Genomic DNA, 22,468 nt, shown 5'->3' on the forward strand with positions numbered 1-22,468 from the left:
ATGAGCTCATAGTTGGCAAAAATTAAAATTGAGTAGTAGGCACCTACCAGAAAGTGGACATGGTTATGGGCAGATCGTGAGAGGATCTTGGGCGTGTTTTGCATATAGGTGCCTCAAGTGGACTTAGGCACTGGTAGGCATTTAGGCTGGTAAGCATTTAGGCCAAGAAAACCCAGCATTAACAAAGTTTTGACTCTTACTAGCATCCAAGTCCAAGACCACCTTATATCAAACCGCGGTGGAACTTTTTACTGCCGGACGGCAAAATAAATGCTCAGACGCCGCATCACTGATGATGTCATCAGCAATGCGGCAGAGCAACGCCTGGGAGCTAGAAGGCCGTGAAGCAGCCTGTGTAGATTGCTGCCGACGCTATTATAAGCTATTCGAGTTTATTAGGTGTTTATATACCACCTATCAAGGTTATCTAAGCGGTTTTACAATCAGGTACTCAAGCATTTTCCCTATCTGTTCTGGCGGGCTCACAATTTATCTAACGTACCTGGGGCTAACGTACCTGGGGCTATGGAGGACTGAGTGACTTGCCCAAGGTCACAAGGAGCAGCATGGGGTTTGAACCCACAACCCCAGAGTGCTGAGGCTGTAGCTCCAACCACCGCGCCACACGTTCCTCCTGTCTCGCGGTTCAGATGGGAGAGAGATGGGTCGGTGGGGTAGGGGGTGTGTGGCGGCAGGGGGATAGAAAGATGCTTTGTAGGGGGAATGGGAAGGGAAGGATAGAAGCTGCAAGGGTTCTGCTGCACAAGGGGATGGGTGAGAGGGGAGGAAAGATGTTGCACATGTGCGGGACAGAAAGAAAATAGGAAGAATTGGGGTGGAGGACAGGAAGGGAGAGATGATCATTACATTAAAAAAAATAAGATATCCCGAAAATAAGACCTAGTGCCATTTTTGGGCCCCAAATAAATATAAGACAGTGTCTTATTTTCGGGGAAACACGGTATGTGCCATATTCCTCAAGGCCTATTTTTAAAGTGCTTTTTATTAGAATCAGGGTCATACTACCTTTTACATAGAAGGTGGTAAGTGCTTCCACATTAATTTTTTACAGGTAATGTTGGCTAATGTGAACATTAGCATTCAGCCTGCTACCGTGTTTCCCCAAAAATAACACCTACCCCTGAAATTAAGCCCTAATCGCCGGCAGCAGCGCTTCCCCCTGCCCCTCCCCCCGCTGACCCTTCCCTCCCACCTGAACCCAGACTGTGAGACCGATATACCTGGTAACAAACGGCAACATCGGCAGCACAGGCTGTATCGCAGCCTTCTCACGCCCGGACATTCCGTGTGCCGTGTTACTGATGGCATCATCAGTGATGCAGTAGAGAAATGCCTGGGTGTGAGAAGGCCGCGATGCAGCCTATGCTGCCAACTTTGCCGTTTGTTACCAGGTATTTCAGTCTCGCGGTCGGGGTTCGGATGGGACGGAGAGATGAAAGGGTCGGCCGGGGACGGGGGTGTACGGCAGTGTGGGGGATGGGATGGGAGGGATAGAAAGATGCTGTACAGGGGGATGGGAGGAAGGGAGGGATAGAAACTTCAAGGGTTCTGCTGCACAGGGGGATGGGAGGGAGGGAGGGATAGAAAGATATTGCACAAGGGGATGGGTGAGAGGGGAGGAAAGATGTTGCATTTGTGGGGAACAGAAAGGAAATAGGAAGAATTGGGGTGGAGGAGAAGAAGGGAAAGATGATCATTGTACATGGAAAAAAAGACCTAGCCCGAAAATAAGACCTAGTGCCTTTTTTGGGCCCAAAATTAATATGACAGTGTCTTATTTTCAGGGAAACACTGTAAAAAAAATTGAAAAAGCTTTAAAAAATTATTGGGTCAATCTGGGGTTAGTGCACGGGAAAATCCCGCATTAGAACCCACCAACCCCAGAATTATTATAGCGCCCCTTAGTTTCTTATACACTGCCTACAAGCCTGAAAACTATCAAAGTGGTGTACAAGTACAGTAGATATTTTGATTGCCCAGCTTTTACCCAATTATTCAGCCTAGCTTGGTGATTCTCAACCAGTGTGTTGGGACACACTGGTGTGTCACCAGAAATTTGACATATTAGACAGTAACCCTGTTCTTTACCAGACAACAGATCAGATCCCTCGATGGTCTTCTGAACTTTAGGAAAGCAATAAAATCTTACCTCTTCACCTAATTCCCTTCACATACTACCGGTATGGTAGGGTGTCTTATCCCCCCTAGCCTTCTGCTCCTCAGCATTGTTAAATAAACTACACCACACCACATCACACCATTCCTACCACTCCCTCCTCTAGTTTAAACGACTCCCAATCTGTCCCTCCAAACAATTGTATATTAAATGTATATGGATCTAGATCACACTGTATATATAAACTTAGGATGAACAATCTGTATTGTATGTAGGTCAGCTATATGTTAATTTAGGTTGACCTGTATTATAGATTAATCAACTTGTAACCCACTTTGACTATTTTTATGTATGTTAACCTGTAACCCTTCTGAGCTTGTTGGGGAGGATGGGATATAGGTAGTGAGTGGCATACTGGTTAGAACTACAGCCTCAGCACCCTGAGGTTCTGGATTCAAATCATATGCTACTCCTTGTGACCCTGAGCAAGTCACTTAATTGCCTTAGGTAGAGTGTGAGCCCACCAGGACAGATAGAGAAAATGTTTGAGTACCTGAATGTAAACCACTTAGGCTATAAGTGGTATAATTCCTGTGCCTGCAAGCTAGGGAGAGCAGAGTCAAAGGTAGATCTGCTGTTCATAGATTCTAGATAGCATATTTGCAGGGGTTTGCGTTACTTTACAGCAGGGGTGTCCAACCTGCAGCCCCGTGAAGTATTTTGTGTGGCCCCAGTCGAGGGCGATGGGAGTGTTTTCCTCTGCTGTCCCCGGGTGTTTACTATCTTGACGGCTCCCTCCTCTGTCTTGCTGCAGCATTTACGCATTTGTGCGGCCCCAGAAACATTTTTTTCGGCCAATGTGGAACAGGGAAGCCAAAAGGTTGGACACCCCTGTTTTACAGTATCTGGCAGTAGTGGAAATTTGTGTTGCTGTTACTGAGGTGACACCAGAATTTAAATATACATTTGTTTTGTATAACAAGCTGTAAGGGAAACACCCCTAGCTGTATACACGCTATACTCTAGAATGGATAAATGTTTATTGATATTGACAGTAAATTAATATGAATTTTTCTACCATTCAACCCCAAATCGAAAGCTATATTCAACACATTAGTCCCAGTTAGCTAGCCTTTATTTTATTTTCTTAAGAAAAATAAAGTGTAACATTTATTTAAAAAATAAGTTCTGTTTAAGAATATTTTATATTTCCCTTGCATCATTATTATTAATAAAACATTAAGGATTTTATTTTTGTTCAGCTGTGAATTTTAGGGCTCCTTTTACTGTTAGGGCCTTAACGCGCGTAATAGCGCGCACTAGACCTTAACGCCAGCATTGAGCTGGCATTATTCTAGAAGTGTAGCGCGCTGTAATTTTGTGCGCGTGCTAAAAAAACGCTGGCGCACCTTAGTAAAAGGAGCCTGTCACACTCATGAGCATCATTCGTTAGGCGTGTCACAAGAGAAGAAAGACTGAGAACCACTGATCTATCACGAAATAGTTTTACCAAAAGAAAATGTCAGGATGGGCTGCCAAACGGTCCATCCTGAAAGAGAGTCTCACCTTGTACCAGGTGACGGCTCTGTAGGCAATATTTGGGTCTTGAGGGGCAATACAGGGCAGAACAGCATCCTCTGTGCACATCACCGACACCGTAGTAGCGCGGATCACACACCAAACTGCAAAGCACAGATCAGTAAACATTCAGCATCTATACATACTACTGGGCGAGGAATTAAAAAAAAATAAAAACGGATCACTTACTATTTTGTAGGAGGAGAGACTTAAAGTACCACTCTGTAAGCATTGCTTCTCCTTGGCGCCCAACGCTCCACCGATTGGTTTCCAAATGATATGTTCAGAAGAGTAAAACAGCCAAAACAATAGCAGAAGGCTGGCTCTAGTGACGCTTCAGGGCCCCCTCCTACTCCTTCCATTGAACGGGGAAGTCCCGATTACTAAACTGGAAAAAAAAAAAACAACGAGATCTGACTTTCAGCGAAATCAAATTTCCCCGCCTACTCTCTTTCGGGAACTCAGAAAGTACAGCACAGTCGGCATTGCATGCAGAGCAGCAATTTGCATTTCTGGTATTTACACAGTATATACAGCCTTGTGTGTGTGTGAACTTCGGTTCTACGGAGGGCCGGATGTATTCAAAACTCAAAGCAGCCTAAGCGAGTTTTGAACCTGTCTGGTCGGGGGTTCTTATGCCCACAAAGTAAAGGTGCTGATGATATGCATGCACTCCGAGGGAGCAGTTGCTGCCATATTTCCGTACTCACTAAGAGGAGAGCTAGCAAGCAATAAATTTAAAAAAAAAAACCCAACTTAAAGCAAAACTGAAACTCAAAAAAGGGAAATTATGCCTGATAGAAGCAAAAAAAAAAAAAAAAAAAATCCTATTCTATCCAAAGGGTTTTCCCCATCTGACGTTGAACAATGTACAGTCCCAAGCCTGTTAAATAACACGCAGATATATGTTTTGTGGACTACTCCAAAGACTCCTCTCTACTAGGCTGGCACCCTACATTTGCGGAACATGGTAAAAACCAGGATTATTTGCTGCTGGTCTGTTAAGGTTACTTGGTATCAGAAGATCAGGGAAAGTGAAGCAGTAGAAAACTTTAGAAAATACACTTGTTTTCCTTAGTATTTTAGCAGGAGCTGCTCTTCCTTCTCCCAACCAGGTGCTCTGCTGACGAATTTTTCACTAAGCCATTGTCAAATGAGACAGAGTAAGTCATGTGGTGGTACCACAGTGAATTTCCCTAACACACAAGGCTAAAAAAAAAAAAAAAAAATTCCAACTGATTTAGAAATTAATTTACTTGCACATCTGAAAGCAAATAAGTATATACTGTACAATAGATTCACAAGGGGAATTTTAAAAAACTAGAATATGACCCAGAGGAAGATGGATGGGCAGTTCTGCCTTCTGGATCAGTCAGGTTGGGAAAGAAATGGGCCTTGTGGTTCCATTTAAAATATTTGTTGATTTTTTTTTCATAAGCTATTTTTCCTATGATACAAAAAAAAAAAAATGCTGGAAACTCACTGGACTAAGTGTATAAACCTCGATAGAGACTACTTTATTTAATTTATTTTTTTACCAAACTTTTCAAATCACCCACATATTTATTGAGATAGATTATTTATTTAGATTTCTATCCCGTTCTCCCAGGAGCTTAGAACGGGTTACAATTGACATTCATAGTAAAGTTACAGGACAAAAAAAAATTATAGGCATTCGAAGAAGAGGCAGATTAGGGGACATAGAGAGGGAGCAAGGGACGGGAGGAGGGAAGAGAGAGGGGGAATGGTAGGGGAGCAAGGCGTCAGAGGAAGGGGAGCAGGGAACAGCAGAGAGAGGAGAGACGGAAGAGAGAGGAGAAAGGAAGGGGAGCTAATATGAGGAGAGTCACCCAAGGCAGTGCACAACAAATAGCATCATATTAACAGCATGAAGATGATAAAATGGTCATGTCAATGTAAAGCATAGTTTAAAAATAAACTTGGAGGTAGCCAGCTAGTCCTGGTCAAGGGAACTTCTGCTGAAGGGGCCACACCACAACTTATGGCAACTGCCCTTCCCCAAAAGAAGAGTTCATTTTAGTGGCTCTTTCACTCAGGGTCAAGGGGGCTTCCTGTTGAAATGAGTCCCAGTCTGGCCTTGCTGGGTGGGGAGGGAGAGAACAAAAACAGCGCCTGAAGTTAGGTACCTAAATTGGAGGTGCCTCTGATATAGGCGTCTAACTTAGGGCTCCTTTTATTAAGCCGCGCTAGCGGGGTTAACGCACGCGACTTTTCATCGCGCGCTAACCCCCGCGCTGGCCTAAAAACTACCGCCTGCTCAAGAGGAGACGGTAGTGGCTAGCGCGGCCAGCGGTTTAGCTCCTTTGTAAAAGGAGCCCTTAATTTTTTTTTTTTAATTGGCTTATTGGCTCTCTTAATTGAAAGTGCTATTAAAAACGGATTTAAAAGCAAACAATTAAAAAATGAATTAGCCTACATGGAAAGTAGGTGTGGTTAGGGGTGGAGTTTTGACGTGGTTTAAGTTAGGCGTCAATATATTAGGCCAGAAAAGTCCTAGCATATTATACCAGTGCCTAACTCGTATTAGGCGCTGTTAGATGCTGTTCTATAAACAGTGCCTAACTTTGATTGACATACCGTAGGTGGAGGGGTGGCCCTACAATGAAGCCAACTGGCAGCTCTCTTGAGAGCAGTATCTTGCTGCCAGCCAGCCTACCTGATGATCAGCTCTCTCTGTTGCTCCCCGGCACCTAATCCTTTCACACTACCACCCCCCCCCCCCAACAGCATTTTTTTCCACTATCACCCCCTGCCCAGTAGTAGGAGTAGATTTGTTGCAAAGATTGCCTAGTAGTGGCAGTGATTCATAGAGCAGCTCTGCCACTGACCCCGGTGCTTCCACTGCAGTCTGCCCCAGCAGAAACAGGAAACAGACAGAGTGGGCCGCAATGGAGAGAAGCACCTGGTTTGGCAACAGGGCCACTCTGTGAATCATTGCCGCCACCGGGCAAACTTTGTGGCAAATCTAAAGGTAAATGCGGGGGATAGAAGAAAATGCTGATCGGGAAAGGGGGAAAGGATCACAAGTCAAGGGGAGCAGCAGAGAGAGCCAACCATCAGGTAGGCTGGCTAGCAGCAAGATGCCGCTCCCTCAACAGTGCCTGAAAGATATTGGACTCGGAGGCAGTGGCGTATCAAGGGGTGGGTACAGCTCATAAGAGGGTGCTCTGAGAGCCAGCATCGTGATCTTCTCGCAGTGGCAGCATTCACAATTCACTACTCTGCTAGTATCGCTTATTTCATGTTTCCGCAAAGTCAGGACCTAGCAGAGAGGCCAGAAGCCAGCAAAAGCCGCGAGTTGTGAAAGCTGTGCTACCGACAGGGGGATGACAAAAAGAGAGAGAGAGGAGAGATATGCTGTACCCAATTGGGGAGAGAGAGGGAGGGAAAAGGTCTGACCATTGCTCTATAAAGCAGCATTATGACTTTCTCCGATCTACTCGTGATTCCTTTCTTTATCATGCCTAACATTCTGTTTGCTTTCTTTGCCGCTGCCGCGCATTGTGCCGACGGCTTCAGGGTCCTATCTATCAGTACACCCAGGTCCTTTTCTTGTTCGCTCTTACCCAGAGTTGCGCCTGACATTCTATACTCGTGTTCCTTATTCTTACTACCTAAATGCATTACTTTGCATTTCTCCACGTTGAACTTCATCTGCCATTGCTCTGCCCATTTCTCTAACTGATACAAGTCGCTCTGGAGTTCCTCGCTATCCTCCTGCGATCTGATTGCCCGGCATAGCTTTGTGTCGTCTGCAAATTTAATGATCTCACTGGATACTCCTTCTTCCAGGTCATTGATGTAAATATTAAATAGGATAGGCCCAAGAACCGAGCCCTGGGGCACACCACTAGTCACTTTCTCCCAGTCTGAGAACTTCCCATTTATGCCCACTCTCTGCTTTCTGTTTTCCAGCTATTTGCCTATCCACCTGTGTATATCTCCCTCTATACCATGGCTTTGTAGTTTCCTGAGAAGTCGTTCATGTGGAACTTTGTCGAACGCCTTCTGGAAGTCCAAATATATTATGTCCACCGGCATTCCACTATCAATTTGCTTGTTCACGGTCTCAAAAAATTGAAGTAAATTCGTTAAACATGATTTCCCTTTCCTGAACCCATGTTGACTGGGTTTCATCAAGTCGTGTGTATCTAGGTGCCGGACTATGCTATCCTTGATCAGTGCTTCAACCATCTTTCCAGGGACAGACGTAAGGCTCACAGGTCTGTAGTTGCCCGGTTCCCCTCTCGATCCTTTTTTGAAAATTGGCGTGACGTTTGCTATCTTCCAGTCTTCTGGTATCTGTCCAGTTCTGATTGTCAGATTGGCAAGTTTTTGCAATAGCTCTCCGATTTCAACCTTCAATTCCTTTAAAACTCTCAGATGAATTCCATCCGGTCCAGGGGATTTGTCACTTTTAAGTTTGTCGATCTGGTAGTATATCTGGTCCAACTCCACTTCAACTGTGGTGAGGCTGTCTTCTATTACTCCACTAAACACTTTCACTGCTTCTGGTATTTTTGCGGTATCCTCCTCCGTAAAGACGGACGCAAAGAAGGAATTTAGTTTGTCTGCAATTTGTTTATCCTCTTTGATGTACCCTTTTCTTCCCTGGTCGTCCAGGGGTCCCACCGCCTCTTTTGTGGGTTTTTTCCCTTTTACGTATCTAAAGAAGGGTTTGAAGTTTTTGGCCTCTTGCGCTATTTTTTCCTCATAGTCCTTTTTGGCATCCCTCACCGCCTTGTGACATTTCTTCTGATCATCTTTATGTTTTTTCCATGCTTCGGTTGTTTTCATGTGTTTCCATTTTTTGAAAGAGTCCTTCTTTTCTTTTATGGCTTCCCTCACCTGTCTGGTAAGCCATGCCGGTTCTCCCTTACCTTTTGTTCTCCCCTCTTTGGAGATCCTTGGAATGTGGAGATTTTGTGCTTCTGTGATAGTATTTTTCAGTAGGGACCATGCCTGGTCTACCGTTTCAAGTTTGTCCACCTTTTTCTTGAGTCGTTTTTTCACCATGGCTCTCATGTGATCGTATTTGCCCTTTTTAAAGTTTAAGGTTTTGGTTAGGGTTTTGGCATGTTTTCTATTCCCGATGTCAAGCTTAAATCTGATCACATTGTGATCGCTCGTCCCTAGCGGTACTGTAACTTCTACTTCTTTTGTCGGACCCATGAGGCCATTTAGTACCAAGTCCAGGGTGGCGTTGCCTCTTGTCGGCTCTTTTACCATTTGTTCCAGGAAGCAATCCCCTAGCGCCTCCAGGAACTTGGCCTCCTTGCCGCAGTTGGAGGTTCCTAGTTTTCAGTCTATCCTCGGGAAATTGAAGTCTCCCAATATTATTACATTGCCCGTCTTGCATTCTTGTTTGATTTCCTCTATCATTTCTGAGTCATTTCTCTTCTATATAGTTTGTATCCCTGTAGCACTGTGTCCCATTTGTTTTCTTCATTCCACCATGTTTCTGTTATGCAAATGATTTCCAATTTATCATGTCTTGCTATTGTCTCTAGTTCCCCCATTTTGTTTCCTAGACTTCTAGCATTCGTATACATGCATTTGAGTTCTCTTCGTGTTACCTTTTTGGACTTCCTACTCTTTACTGTCTCTACTGTTTCTTTCACGGTTTCCTTAACCGCTCCAGTGTTGTCTCCCTTGTTTGCTGTACGGTCATCCCCTCCTGTGTCTGAGTTGTCCCTTCCTGCCTTGTCTTCTTTATTTGCTGTGAGGTCGTCCCCTCCTGTGTATGAGTAGTAGCCCATGGTTTCTTCATCGGGGCATCCTGTCGTCCGTGCCATCGACTGGTGGTCGACTGTCGGCTTTCCCCTATTTGTTAGTTTAAAGCCTTCTCGATTGCCTTCTTCATGTTGCCTGCCAATACTCTTGCTCCTTCCTTCCTCATGCCAGACAATGGGGAAGGGAGGGAGGGAGGGAAAGGAAGGAAAGAAGATTCTAGACCATGAAGGTGGAGGGAGAAATGCTAGGGCTTGGGGGGTAGGAAGGGAAGGAGACAGAGAAGCCAGACCAAGGGAAAGGAAGAAGAGGAGATGCCAGATCATGGAGGGGGAGGGATAGATTAAAGGGAAAGAGAGGAGAGTGATGCCAAGGCATGGGGGGAGTGAAGGGAAGGAAAGGAGATAGAGATGTCAGGGTGTGGGGTGAAGTGGGAAGGAAGGAAAAGAGAAAAGAGTTATGCCAGACTCTAGAGGAGGGGATGGAGACAGAGAGAGAAAAATGGAGAGGGGGGGTGAAGCTGAAATGAATCATGTAGAAAGGAGAGAAAGGGAACAGGATATACAGTTTATGGAAGGGGCATAGAAAAAGGAAATAAGCCATATGGAAGAGATAGAGAAGGCAGACAGTGGATGGAAGTGGCAGAGGAAGGACAAAGGCTGTATGGAACGAAGAGAGCAAAGAGAAGATAAAGCAGAAACAACAAAAGGTAAAAAAAAAAGATTTTTATATGTTGCTGTAGAATAAATTAGTATTGTAATAAAGCTGTATTGATAAAAGTTTATAAACAGGAAGTGGAAATAAGGCAATTTTTTTTATTGGACTAAACCCCCTTCCTCAGATCAGGACAGCAGTATACTGTACTGACCTGAAGGAGGAGGATTTGGCCACTGAAAGCTGATTGAAAAATGGATTAGTCCAATAAAATGGTATTTTTTTTCCCCCATTATTTGTTTTATTTCTGTTTGTTAATTTGTAAAGTAATAATTGTTATTTCTCATTTCCTTTTCACATTTACATCTGCTACCTTTATATTTTGCACAATATTAGGGAACATGCATCACTGTTTCTGTTTCTATGATGTTGCATCATATGCAGAGACTGGCTTCTTTGTGGTTCAGTTTAATTTTTGTTTACATATTTCTATTTTTAGTTTGTGATTACATATTACATACTGGGTGAGGGTGTTTGTGTTTTGTATGTACAAAAGACATGGTTTTTTGATAGTATTGACTGTGCAGAATCGATCTGTACTAGTCTGGCTTGTTTAGTTTTACAATGGGTATCGTATTGATGTTCTACTGCTCATTGCAGTATGTAAGATGCTACCTTTTCCTAGGTACACTCTTGTTGTGCGATGTGTAGATTATTGCTAAAAATCATATTTTTCATAGGCCTGGGTGTCACATATGTTAGGTACACCACTACTTGGGGGGCCCTAGAAAGAAGGCTTTTCCTGAAACATGTCAGATTTGAGGGAGGGGTAGAAAGCAGAAACAGAGATATATTGGATTTGGGGGAGAGTGTGGGGGAAGGAAGAGATGGACTCAAGTGAGGAAAGGAGGGAAAGATAGACTTATGGATGGGGTAAGTGAGGGAGGGAGAGATGTCAGATTTGGGAGATGGAGGGAGAAATGGATTGGGAGGACAGAAGGGCTTAAAGGGGGACAGAGAGAGATGGCGGAGGAGATAGAAGGGGGATAGGGAAAGATGGACTTGGGGAGGACAGAATGGGCAGGAGAGGGAGAGATGGCAAAATGGATGAAAGGGGCTCAGAGTGAGATGGTAGAGGGTGTAAAATGGGGAAAAGGAGAGATGGACTTAATGGAGAGGGGAAATGAAGAGAGAGAGATGGATGGTGAAGGAGGGCAAAATGGGGAGAGGGAAAGTTGAACAACACAGAGATAGCAGAGGGTGAGAGGAGAGATAGGGAAAGGCGGAAAGGATATGGACTCTAGGCAAGAAGATGGAAGGAGGGAGAGATGTCAGACTTGGGAGGAGGGGGTAGAAGGGAAGAAAGGAGAGATGTTGGACATAGGAGGGAGGGAGAGAGAGAGAGAGAAAGAAAGAAAGAAAGAAAGAAAGAAAGAAAGAAAGAAAGAAAGAAAGAAAGAAAGAAAGAAAGAAAGAAAGAAAGAAAGAGGAAGGAAATGCTAGATTACAAGGGTGGAGTAAAGGACAAGGAGGGTGATGCTAAAAATGGTGGATCAATGTGAGAGAGTTGTGAAGGAGATGAGTGAGAGGAGAATAATGGGAACAGAGGGTAGAAATGTGGTAATGGGGAGCAGATAAAAGTGAATAAGAAGATAGGAAATGTGAAAGCTAGGTGATATGAGAAGAGGATATAAAGTTGATTAGATTAAAAATGTAAAGGAATAAAGCAAGAGTTTCATTTGAGTGGACAGAGGCAGAAAAGAAAAATTGGAAGCACTTTAAGAGAAAGATAAGAACATACTGGGTCAAATCAATATGTAAGCTGCATAGACACAATATTACAGATTAGATGTTCCTATCTTTGACATGATATTGCATTGGTTAAATAAAATGTTTAAACTTAAAAAGCTGTGTCATTGAAAGTGAATTGAATCAAAAAAATTGATTCAGGGCAATCAAATCAAATTTTAAAAAAAATCCCTTCATCAGACAGTACTAGTACTAGTACTAGAGGATAGACATGTGGTAATGGGAAATAGGTAAAAGATAAATGGCTGGGAAGATGGGAAACAGAAGAGCTAAGGGGTGAGAAAAGGAGATGGAAAGTTGATAGGTAAGTGAAAAGTAGAAAAGAGTAGGGTGAAATTTGAGTGGACAAGGACCAAAAAAGGAAAGAAAGAGCTAAAAAGGAAAAATCAGTATGTCAGAGATAGATACTGTATATTGAGGGAAAAAGGCAGGAGGAGACTGGAGACATCTTTATTTTGATAGAGATAGAGCCGGATATTATTGACGTGGAGGGGCATAATCGAAAGAGACATCTAAATCCGTTTACATCCAACTCGCAAGTCATCCAAAGTAAAAAACAGCCTATGACACATTTTCAAACAATACGTCCAAAATTTTTTTTGTTTCTAAAATCGTCTAATTATACGTCCTGCCGATCTGATCATCCAAGCCGCTAAATCGTCCATCTTTATATCACATTTCCGTCCAACTTTTCATCCAAGTCATAAACACCTAGAACAAGCCCTGTTGGACATGGGAGGGGTCTGCAAAGTGATGGACTGCACACCCAGACATGCCACCTAAATAGTGGGGTACCTTACAGGGCATTGCTGTGAACTTCACAAAAAGGGTGCCATGGCTTCTCCTCCCTACAGCTCCCTTATAGGTCATGGTGAGCCCCTCAAACCACCTCCAGAATCCCCTAGACCCACTTATCTACCACCCCAATAGCCCTTATGGCTGCAGGAGCCACTTATATGCCAGTACAAAAGGGTTTAGGGGGTGTATAGGGGAGTGTACATGTTTAAGTATCAATGCAATGATTACAGGGGCTTATGGGCATGGGTCTTCCTCTCTATGGGTCCCTAACCCACCCCCAAGACGACTTAAGCTGCCTCTGTGCTGGACGACTAGGCTTTCCTATGCCAGGTGGCCAGGTGATGATGGTCTGGAGGCTGAATTTTAAAGGTGTGATTAATATTTTATGGGGGGAGGGTCGGTGATCACTGGGGTAGTGTGTGGGGATCTGTGTTATGTGTTTTCAGTGCTTATTTGGTGAGTTTAGGTGGGTTTTTGTGACTTAGACCATGTTTTACATGGTCTAAGTCACAACGTCCAAGTTCCGTCGATCCCAGCCTGTATAACTTTCGGTTATACATGCTGTACGACTAAGTCTAAGCCAGACCACTACACTTACACCTTCAACATCAACTGGACCAAAAACAAAATAAACATAACAAAACTCAATAAAGTAACATATACCTCACGCAAACACATCGAACCCTCCAAATTCTGGGCTAAAATAGATGAAACAATTCAAGAAAACAACCTCGAGGACTTCATCTCACAATGGGAAGGATTATGCATCAACACCGTTGATGAACTAGCCCCATTGCAAACCAAAACCAGAACCAGCAGAAGATCAGATCAATGGTTCAACTGAACTGCTACAACTCAAAAGACAATGTAGACGATTAGAAAGAAAATGGAAAAAAATCGAACTCGGATCATGCAAAATCCGCCTGGAAAAAAAATCAACAAACAATACAAAGCACAATTAAAGGACAAGAGAAAAGCACACTACACCAACCTAATAGGCACTGAAACCCAAGACACCAAAAAACTATTCCAAATTCTAAAAAGCCTAACTAACACCAAATCTTACCTGACCACTTACAATACCACTCCCCCCTTAGCCACTCTATTAGCAGAACACTTCCAAAATAAAATTACAAATGCAAGAGCTACCCTCAATGACACTCCTACCCCTCTTATCAAACTCTCAATTCTCCCCACAGATAGAGATTCAATTGCAGCAGACAGAATATGGTCTCAATTCCCCAACATTCAATGGCCCGAATTCAACAAATACTACAAAAAATACAGCCATGCATCCTGTGACCTCAACAACTATCCACCATATCTCCTAAAAACATCCAGCACAAAATTCTGTGCTTTTCTTCTAAAATGGATACAAATCACGCTTATAAGCGGCCACTACCCAACTAACCTCAGCGAAATCATCATCACCCCGATCCTCAAAGACCCTAAAGGACCAATAGACCAAACATCCAACTACAGACCCATTGCCTCTATTCCACTCTATGTCAAAATAATAGAAGGACTAGTTGCCAAATTCCTCACCAATTACTTAGAAAACCAAAACATACTCCATCCTACGCAATCCGGCTTCAGAACCAACTTTAGCACAGAAACACTACTAGGATCTCTCTTAGACACAGCCAGACAACATCTCAGCACAGGAAAAAAAATGATCCTCATACAACTAGACCTGACCGCTGCATTCGACCTGGTGGACCATAGCATCCTACTACAAATCCTAGATACAATAGGTATCACAGATAAAGTATACTCATGATTTGAAGAATTCCTAAAATCAAGAACCTATAGAGTAAAATCAGACAAAGAAAAATCTGAACCTTGGTCAAACCCCTGCGGAGTTCCCTAGGGATCCCCTCTATCTCCTACACTCTTCAACCTCTACACAGCCTCCCTCAGCTCCCACCTGGACAAACAAGGCATATGCAGATGACATCACCATTCTTGTACCCTTCAACCCTCCATGACAGACACAATACACCAAACACTAAAATCAGTAGCGACCTGGATGAAAGATCACAAACTGAAATTGAACATAGACAAAACTAAATTCATCCTCCTTGAAAACAACAAAATACCAACCATAACCAACATGGAAATCAACGCAATCAACTACCCCATATAACCCACTCTAAAATTACTAGGAATAACAATCGACAGATGCTGCACCATGCAACCGCAAATCAATAAAACAATACAAAAATCATTCTCAATCATGAGAAATTTAAGGCAAGTTCGGGAATTCTTTGAAAAATCACAATTCCAACTGAAAGCTCACACATAGCTCATTTCTAACACCGTGCCATGCATCGATCATCACTCTCTGAAAAGAATGGAATTAGTTTGGTAAAAGAGAAACATATTTTTACTAGCAGTACTCACATCCGCCTGGCCCTGCCAGCTTGACTCACTAATCTTTCTCTGTTTCCTAGATTCATGCCAAATAATTTTGTATATTTTAAAATACTCTTGTACAGCTGTGCCTCTTGTTGTTTTCTCTTGTATCAAATACAATTAGAACAGGAAAACAACCGAAAAGGTTCAAAACTCAAATATATAAAAAGGTTGTTCACTTGTGGCCATTGACTGGCATTGTGTTGCAAACCCGGTTGTACAAATTTTATGTAGAGGGAGAAAAAGCCTCATACTAACGTAACTGCATCCCACAAATTATAGATTCAAGCTGTTTTCAGTATTATCATTGGCCCAAAACTGCTGGTAAATGTGACAATGTGCACGACAAATTTCTAAGGGAGTGAGAAGACAGTGTTGAAGCCATTGGTTCTAAGGAGAAAAGTCCCGTTCTGAGACAAGTCCTGAACTGTGCAACTGGCCAGCAGTTTGCATTTCTAAGCTTGGTGTTGTTATTTAGGAAGGGTTTTTTTTGTGCCAAGGATAATACTGAAAACAGTTTGAATCTATAATTTGTGGGATGGTGTTACATTAGTATGAGGCTTTTTTCTCCCTCTTTATAAAATTTGTACAAATGGGTTTGGAATGTAATGTCGGTCAGTGGCCACAAGTGAACATCCTTTTCTTAAGTTCAAATTTTTTTATTGATTTTAATATACAGGAAGTACAAAAAGAAAAAATGTGAACAACCTTTTTATTTATTTGAGATATTTTTAACTGTAACATCCTACTGATGACTAGATAATCTCTCGTGATCTGCACAGAACCTTGCCAGTACTTGCAAAATATAATCTATGTATTTATTGTACTTGATTTTAGATTTAAAATGAATAAAGTTTATAAAAAAATATATATAATCTATCATAATAAAACCCTAAGCGCAAATGCGCACTTACAACTTCGTGATCTGTAGCTCCGTAGCAGTGTTCGACGTGTTCAGCTGGAGCCTGCGGTTGGCGGTGGTTTGTGTGCGGCGGATCCTTTTCCCTTTGCTTTAGTTGCGGCGGGTGGCAGCGGCGGTGGACCGGGGGGATATTTGAAGCGGCGGTAGGCCAGACGGTAGGTAGCAGTAGTGGGGGGGCGGTACGGGGGGGCAGGCTTCGGTGCTGGAGGGAGGTAGGCTGGCTAGCTTCGGGGTAGGGCGGTGGGACAAAGGCTGGAAGGCAATGAGGGGGGACATAGGAAGGAGCACTGGGGGCACTAAGGACATGGGAAGGGGCACTAAGGACTTAGGAAAGAAGCACTGGGGGCACTAAGGACATGGGAAGGGGCACTAAGGACATAGGAAGGAGGCATTGGGGGCACTGAGGACATAGGAAGGAAGGAGGGAGGGAATAGAAAGGGACAATTGTTGGGCATGAGGGTAGAAAGCGGCCAAGGAGCGAGAGAGACAGAAAGAAAGAAAGACAGACAGACAGTGGAAAAGGAGAGAGAGAGAGAGAAAGAAAGAAAGACAGACACATCTACTCTAGTACCCGTTAATGTAACGGGCTTAAACACTTGTTGTTAATATTAGAATTAGTATACCACCACCTCATGGTCACCCTCTATATAGCATAGTATTCATTTACAAACACAGGGGTTCTTTTACTAAGCTGCGTACTAGAGAATGACACGGTGACAAAATTCATCACCGTTCCCGTCCCCGCGGATAACTGCGGAAAATAATCCCATGTCATTTTCTAGTGTCTATTTCAACCTCGGTCCTTCTACACCAGCATTCTTCAAAGCAAAGCTTGCGGGTCAGTGGTTGTGCCCAATTATACTCTGATTCTTCCCTCTCTCCTTAAAGAATGACATGAAGATGGTTTCCCACGGGGACGGGAACGGTGATGAATTTTGCCACCGTGTCATTCTCTAGTGCGTACCACAGGTTAAAATGGTGCTAAGTGGGACACACTCAGACAGTAGTTTTGGAATCGGCATGTGGTACCCACACTAAAAAGTAGTGCAGGTGTGTATTTGGAGGTGGAGAGTAGGTGTGCCCTGCGCTAATCAATTAGTTCAACTACATTGCTATGCCCTAACTGATTAGTGTATGGTTAGCATGAGCCCTTACTGCCTAGTAAATAGGTGATGGTAAGAATTTATGCAGTAATGGCCATGCACTAATTGAGAAATTAACGCTTGGTGATTGACAGAAAAAAATGGGAAATGCAGCCATTTTACAACAGTGGTAAAAGTGGTCTCAGTGTGTGGGAAACCCACATGTTAATAATAACATAAGCCACCTTTTAGCACAGCTTAGTAAAAGGGTCCCTAATTCTATTATGACAGATAGTAGAAAAAAAGAGAAGGGAAGAAAAAGTGGAAAGATAGTGGAGAAGGGCTGGAAAGACAGAAATGGGGAAGGAAAACAGATAAGAAGAAAGCTAGGACAGAAAGGAAAGAGAAAAGCTATAGCTTTCATTAGTGGGTTGTTGTTTTTTTGGTACATATGATAGTGCTGGAAATTACACACCCAACAATAAACTCTCAGTTAGGTTATGAATTATGGGAGTTCAGATTCCACCAATTCAAACGAATTTGGCTGGAGTGGTGCTCTTCATTATTCCCTTTATCATTTTTTATATATATAACTTATAACTTAATTTGATTTACTTTCTTTATAACTTAACAGTTTAAAATTCAACTTATCTTTTAAGTCCTTACGGTGCCCCTTCCCGACGCATTTCGAGTATCTTTATCAAAGGTTGGGGGAACTGCAAAAAATACAAAGGGCAACATTATATCTTCAGTCAATCCCCTCTTTTCAAAATAATCATTAAAAACAGCAACCCTTACCTAAGGATAAGCAAAAACTTATTCATTTCTTACTGCCGCTGGCATTCAAAGATGGCCGCGGCAGCGAACCTGAGTGTTAAATAAGCCCCTTCCCTGATGTCCTCATCATACCGGCTAACAGCCATCCCTCTATGTCATTCATACCAATCCTAGTCCCCTCAAGCATCCACTTGGGCCATCCAGTCCGAGACTTCATTCAGACCAGTAGGGGCCATTGTTTCCAACTGGAACATCCATCTAAGCTCTCTTAGATTTAGCGTGTGTTCTGTGTTGCCTCCCTCCCACCCTACTGTGATCATATCAAATACTCTCCACTTTAAATCAGCAAGGTTATGATTACAAACCTTCCAATGTCTGACCAGAGGAGATACCTCGCAGCTAGTATTTACCCGGGATTTGTGCTCCTTTAAGCGTACCTTTATTGCCCGAGTGGTCTGACCAACATATAGTTTTGGACAGGGACATTGGATAAGGTAAATGACATGATCCGAGTTACAGTTCGTGTGATGTCGTGCTATATATTTTTTCCCTGAAGTGGAATGGGTCCAGCTTTCCCCAGCCATAACATAAGGGCACCATTGGCACCGCCCGCAGGGGAAATGACACCTCACAGTACGAGTTTCCACATCTCTAAAGATATAATGCCCAACACTTTCACCTAAGTTTTTTCCCCTACGATAGGAACAAATAGGGTTTTCAGTAAGGGTAGGAATGGCCAGTTGAACAATGTGCCAATGCCTACGTATGATCGGTGCAATTTCTTGGGCCAGAGTGGAAAAGCATTGCACAAACGCTACTGTTTCAGTATCCCCACTACTATTCTTAGACTTAGTAAGTAATAGTAATTCCCTTTGGGCATACTTGGCTCTCTTATAAGCTTTTTGGACCACATCTGGAGGGTATCCCCGGTTATAAAAACGTTGTTTCATCCCCCTTGCCTGGAATCGAAACTCATCCAGAGAGTAACATATTCTTCGCAGCCGTAAAAACTGACTAACCGGGAGATTTTGTTTAAGTCTCTTAGGGTGAAAACTATGAAAACGTAAGAGACTATTTCGATCCGTCTCCTTACGATGAATAGAAGTTACTAACTTCCCTCCAGATTTCATAATTTTTAAGTCCAGAAAGGTGATTTCATCTTGGTGAACTGTCATCATGAATTGTATGTTCTCATCCACCTGGTTCAACCATGTCAAAAAACTTAACAATTCCTCCATGGTAGCAGGCCACACACAGAAAATGTCATCCAGGAACCTCTTCCAAATCTTCACCTTCATGAACTGTTCATTCTTATATACAGTGGCGTACCTAGGGTATGTGGCACCCGGGGCCCATAATTTTTTGACCCCCCCCCCCCATGTAAAAAAATATTTTTTGTAATAACCATGAAACTGAATAAATGGTCATAATAGAAACAGGCAGTGAAAATTTTCTTTTATTGAACCTCATATATGTAACCATTATTCCAAACATACCATAACATAACATAAATTATGTCTGAATTGTCATGACATCAGAAGTACATATGAAATAGTTGTAGATGAGGCTTGGGACAGTTCTGATTGTGTTAGTTCGGTTTTATGTGTTTTTTGAATAGAAGGGTTTTTATTTCTTTTTTGAAGGTTTTGTAGTTTGTGGTTGAGGTCAATAGGTTGTAGAGTTGGGGGTCGAGTGTTAGGAGGTTGTTGAACTGTTTTTTCTTTTGACGTTTTTGGTTGGAGGGTGTGTGAATGGTGCGTGAGTTCTCCTATGTCTGGTTGAGGTGGATTGAATTATTTAGCTGAATAAATTAGTTACTCCCCCCATTCCACACACATTAATTCTCTTCCATTTTTGTTCCCATTATAAAAAACACTGATAAGTTCTCAGAAAAAAAAATACATTAAAATAAGAAGTGAAAACAAAGGCCCCTACAGATGAGAACATAACATAAGAATAGCCTAACTGGGTCAGACCAATGGTCCATCATGCCCAATAACCAATTCTCATGGAAGCCAATCCAGGTCACTAGTACCTGGTCAAAACCCAAAGAGTAGCAACATTCCATGCTACCGATCCAGGGCAAGCAGATGTTTCCCCCATGTCTTAATAACAGACTATGGACTTTCCTCCAGGAATTTGTCCAAACCTTTCTTAAAACCAGCTACGCTATCTGCTTTTACCATAACTTCTGGCCACTTCATTTTTAAGCTGAGATCTTTCCTTCCAAACAGAGACTTTGCTAGATGTCAAATACAACACAAGGTAACTTCACACGGACTTAGCTGTGCAGGAAATGTGAATCTCCTCATACACCCACCATATAGTGCAAAAATGTGCAAAGGTGTGGTTTTTTCTTTCGATCACTACATAGACTAATGCCACACAAGCAGCGCTGTTACAAACATATTCTGTAGGTCAGTGCTAAGGTTAACAAAGTTTCCTTCCTTGGACCAGAAGGAGATACTGACAAATCACTGGAAGAGATCCCAAAACAACTACCCAGGAACAACACCCAAAGACCCACTCAGTGTGTGAACCAGTTGAGTGGAGTGGACTAACTGGGGGGTGGAAATGGGCCCGGAGTTTGCTCAGCAGAATTTCCCAGATCACCTCTTCCTCTCAACACATTGACACGCTACCGCCACCACCACTAGGAACACCTCACCGGGTAGGCCAGCAATGCTATAAACTTTATAAAACACATTATTATATTTTCTTATAAAGCACATATTTTAACTGAACTCTCTGACATCCTCAGCCTTTCCATTCACAAAAATAGAAGGAAGAAAATTCCCATTTCCTGCTGTCTCATGTCCCCGGCCTATTCAATATTTTTCTTCTGCAGAGTGCAGACCCTTCAAAAATCTGACCAAATCCTCATTTCACTTGCATTATAAAGTACTGAGGATGCCAACTCTCCCCAATCCCAGGTCCTAAAGTCTAAGACAGTAGCACAAACTAGTGCTGCCAGATTCAGGAAAAAAAATTTCGATTCGATTCAGCCTATTGAATTGGTTTATTGATTCGATTTTCCTGCCCAAATGGGTGTTTTTTCAAACATCCTGGTGGGTTTATTTTATAGCTTTTTCACCCCCCTTTGGCTTCTCCTAACCACACTGGCGCTGTGGTGTAAATAAAATAAAGAAACAAAAAGGACTTTTCCTCTCTCTGTTAAATCCTAGCTCATGTTTGCGGTCTAACACCAGCTCTGGCAGGATACAAATTTCAAATCTGACATATTGTAATCACAAAACAGAAAATAAAATTAGTTTTTCTACCTTTTTGTTGTCTGGTTATTTTTCTAATCTTGTTGGTCCAAGGCTCTGGTTGTCTTCTGATAACTTGCTTGCCAGGGTCTCCTTCTTTCTTCTTTCTCCGTGCTAACCATCCATCTGCCATCTCTGTCCTCCCCTTCCATTTCCCTTCCCTTCCCCGTATGTATGGCATCTTTCCTTTTTTTGTCTCCCTCCACAGATCCACCTTTTCTTAACTACCCTTTCATACAGCAGCTCTCCCTCCTTCCCCACCACCCCAGGGTCCACCATTTCTCCCTTTCTTTTCCCAACTACCCTCCTAACCAGTATCTCTATCCCCCCCCTCCACACCATCCCTTGTGTCCAACTTCTCTCCCTTTCTGTTCCTTCCCTCCCTAAAACCCATGTCCATCATCTCTCTCTCTCTCTCTCCTCTATTTTCAGACCCATTATTTCTTCCCACCCAAAGTCCGGCATATGCACGTCTCTTTGAACCCATCCTCCTTCCCTCCGTGTACTTCTATACCAGGGCCCCCCTCCCCTGAAGGCCTGTCCCCCCCTTAAAGGTCTGCATCCCACCCCTGAAGGCCTGTCCCCCCCCTTGAAGGCCTGCCTGCCTGCTCCCCTTGAAGGCCTGCCCCCCCTGAAGGCCTGTCCCCCCCCTTGAAGGCCTGCACCCCCCCTGAAGGCCTGCACCCCCCCGAAGGCCTGTCCCCCCCCCTTGAAGGCCTGCCTGCCTGTTCCCCGTGAAGGCCTGTCCCCCCCTTGAAGGCCTGCACCCCCCCAAAGGCCTGCACCCCCCCTGAAGGCCTACACCCCCCTCGAAGGCCTGTCCCCCCCTTGAAGGCCTGCACCCCCCCGAAGGCCTGTACCCCCCTTGAAGGCCTGCCTGCCTGTTCCCCTTGAAGGCCTGCCCCCCCTGAAGGCCTGTCCCCCCCTTGAAGGCCTGCACCCTCCCATAGGCCTGCACTTCCCCCGAAGGCCTACACCCCCCTCGAAGGCCTGTCCCCCCTTGAAGGCCTGCACCCCCCCTGAAGGCCTGCATCCCCCCGAAGGCCTGTCCCCCCCCTTGAAGGCCTGCCTGCCTGTTCCCCTTGAAGGCCTGCCCCCCCTGAAGGCCTGTCCCCCCCTTGAAGGCCTGCACCCCCCCAAAGGCCTGCACCCCCCCGAAGGCCTACACCCCCCTCGAAGGCCTATCCCCCCCCTTGAAGGCCTGCACCCCCCCTGAAGGCCTGCACCCCCCTTGAAGGCCTGCCTGCCTGTTCCCCTTGAAGGCCTGCCCCCCCCT

At 43.8% G+C, this 22,468-nt stretch overlaps 1 protein-coding gene across 2 annotated transcripts in view; it reads right to left on the reverse strand.

The window, feature by feature from the left end:
* The window catches only part of CD83 (CD83 molecule), a 40,009-nt gene that overhangs the window by 14,318 nt on the left and 3,223 nt on the right, over window positions 1–22,468 (reverse strand). The window contains exons 1-3 of one of the 2 annotated variants that reach the window (XM_033930245.1): window positions 16,057–16,206; window positions 3,905–4,103; window positions 3,704–3,819 (exon numbers count right to left, since the gene is read on the reverse strand). In XM_033930245.1, coding sequence (XP_033786136.1) covers window positions 3,704–3,819; window positions 3,905–3,947 — 159 coding nt within the window. In that variant the 5' untranslated portion in view covers window positions 3,948–4,103; window positions 16,057–16,206. Of the gene's footprint in view, window positions 1–3,703; window positions 3,820–3,904; window positions 4,104–16,056; window positions 16,207–22,468 lie in introns of those variants that run through there. The other variant, XM_033930246.1, reaches the window with a different exon arrangement.

The sequence above is a fragment of the Geotrypetes seraphini genome, chromosome 2, assembly GCF_902459505.1.
Source record: "Geotrypetes seraphini chromosome 2, aGeoSer1.1, whole genome shotgun sequence".
In the NCBI taxonomy this organism is placed as follows: Eukaryota; Metazoa; Chordata; class Amphibia; order Gymnophiona; family Dermophiidae; genus Geotrypetes; species Geotrypetes seraphini.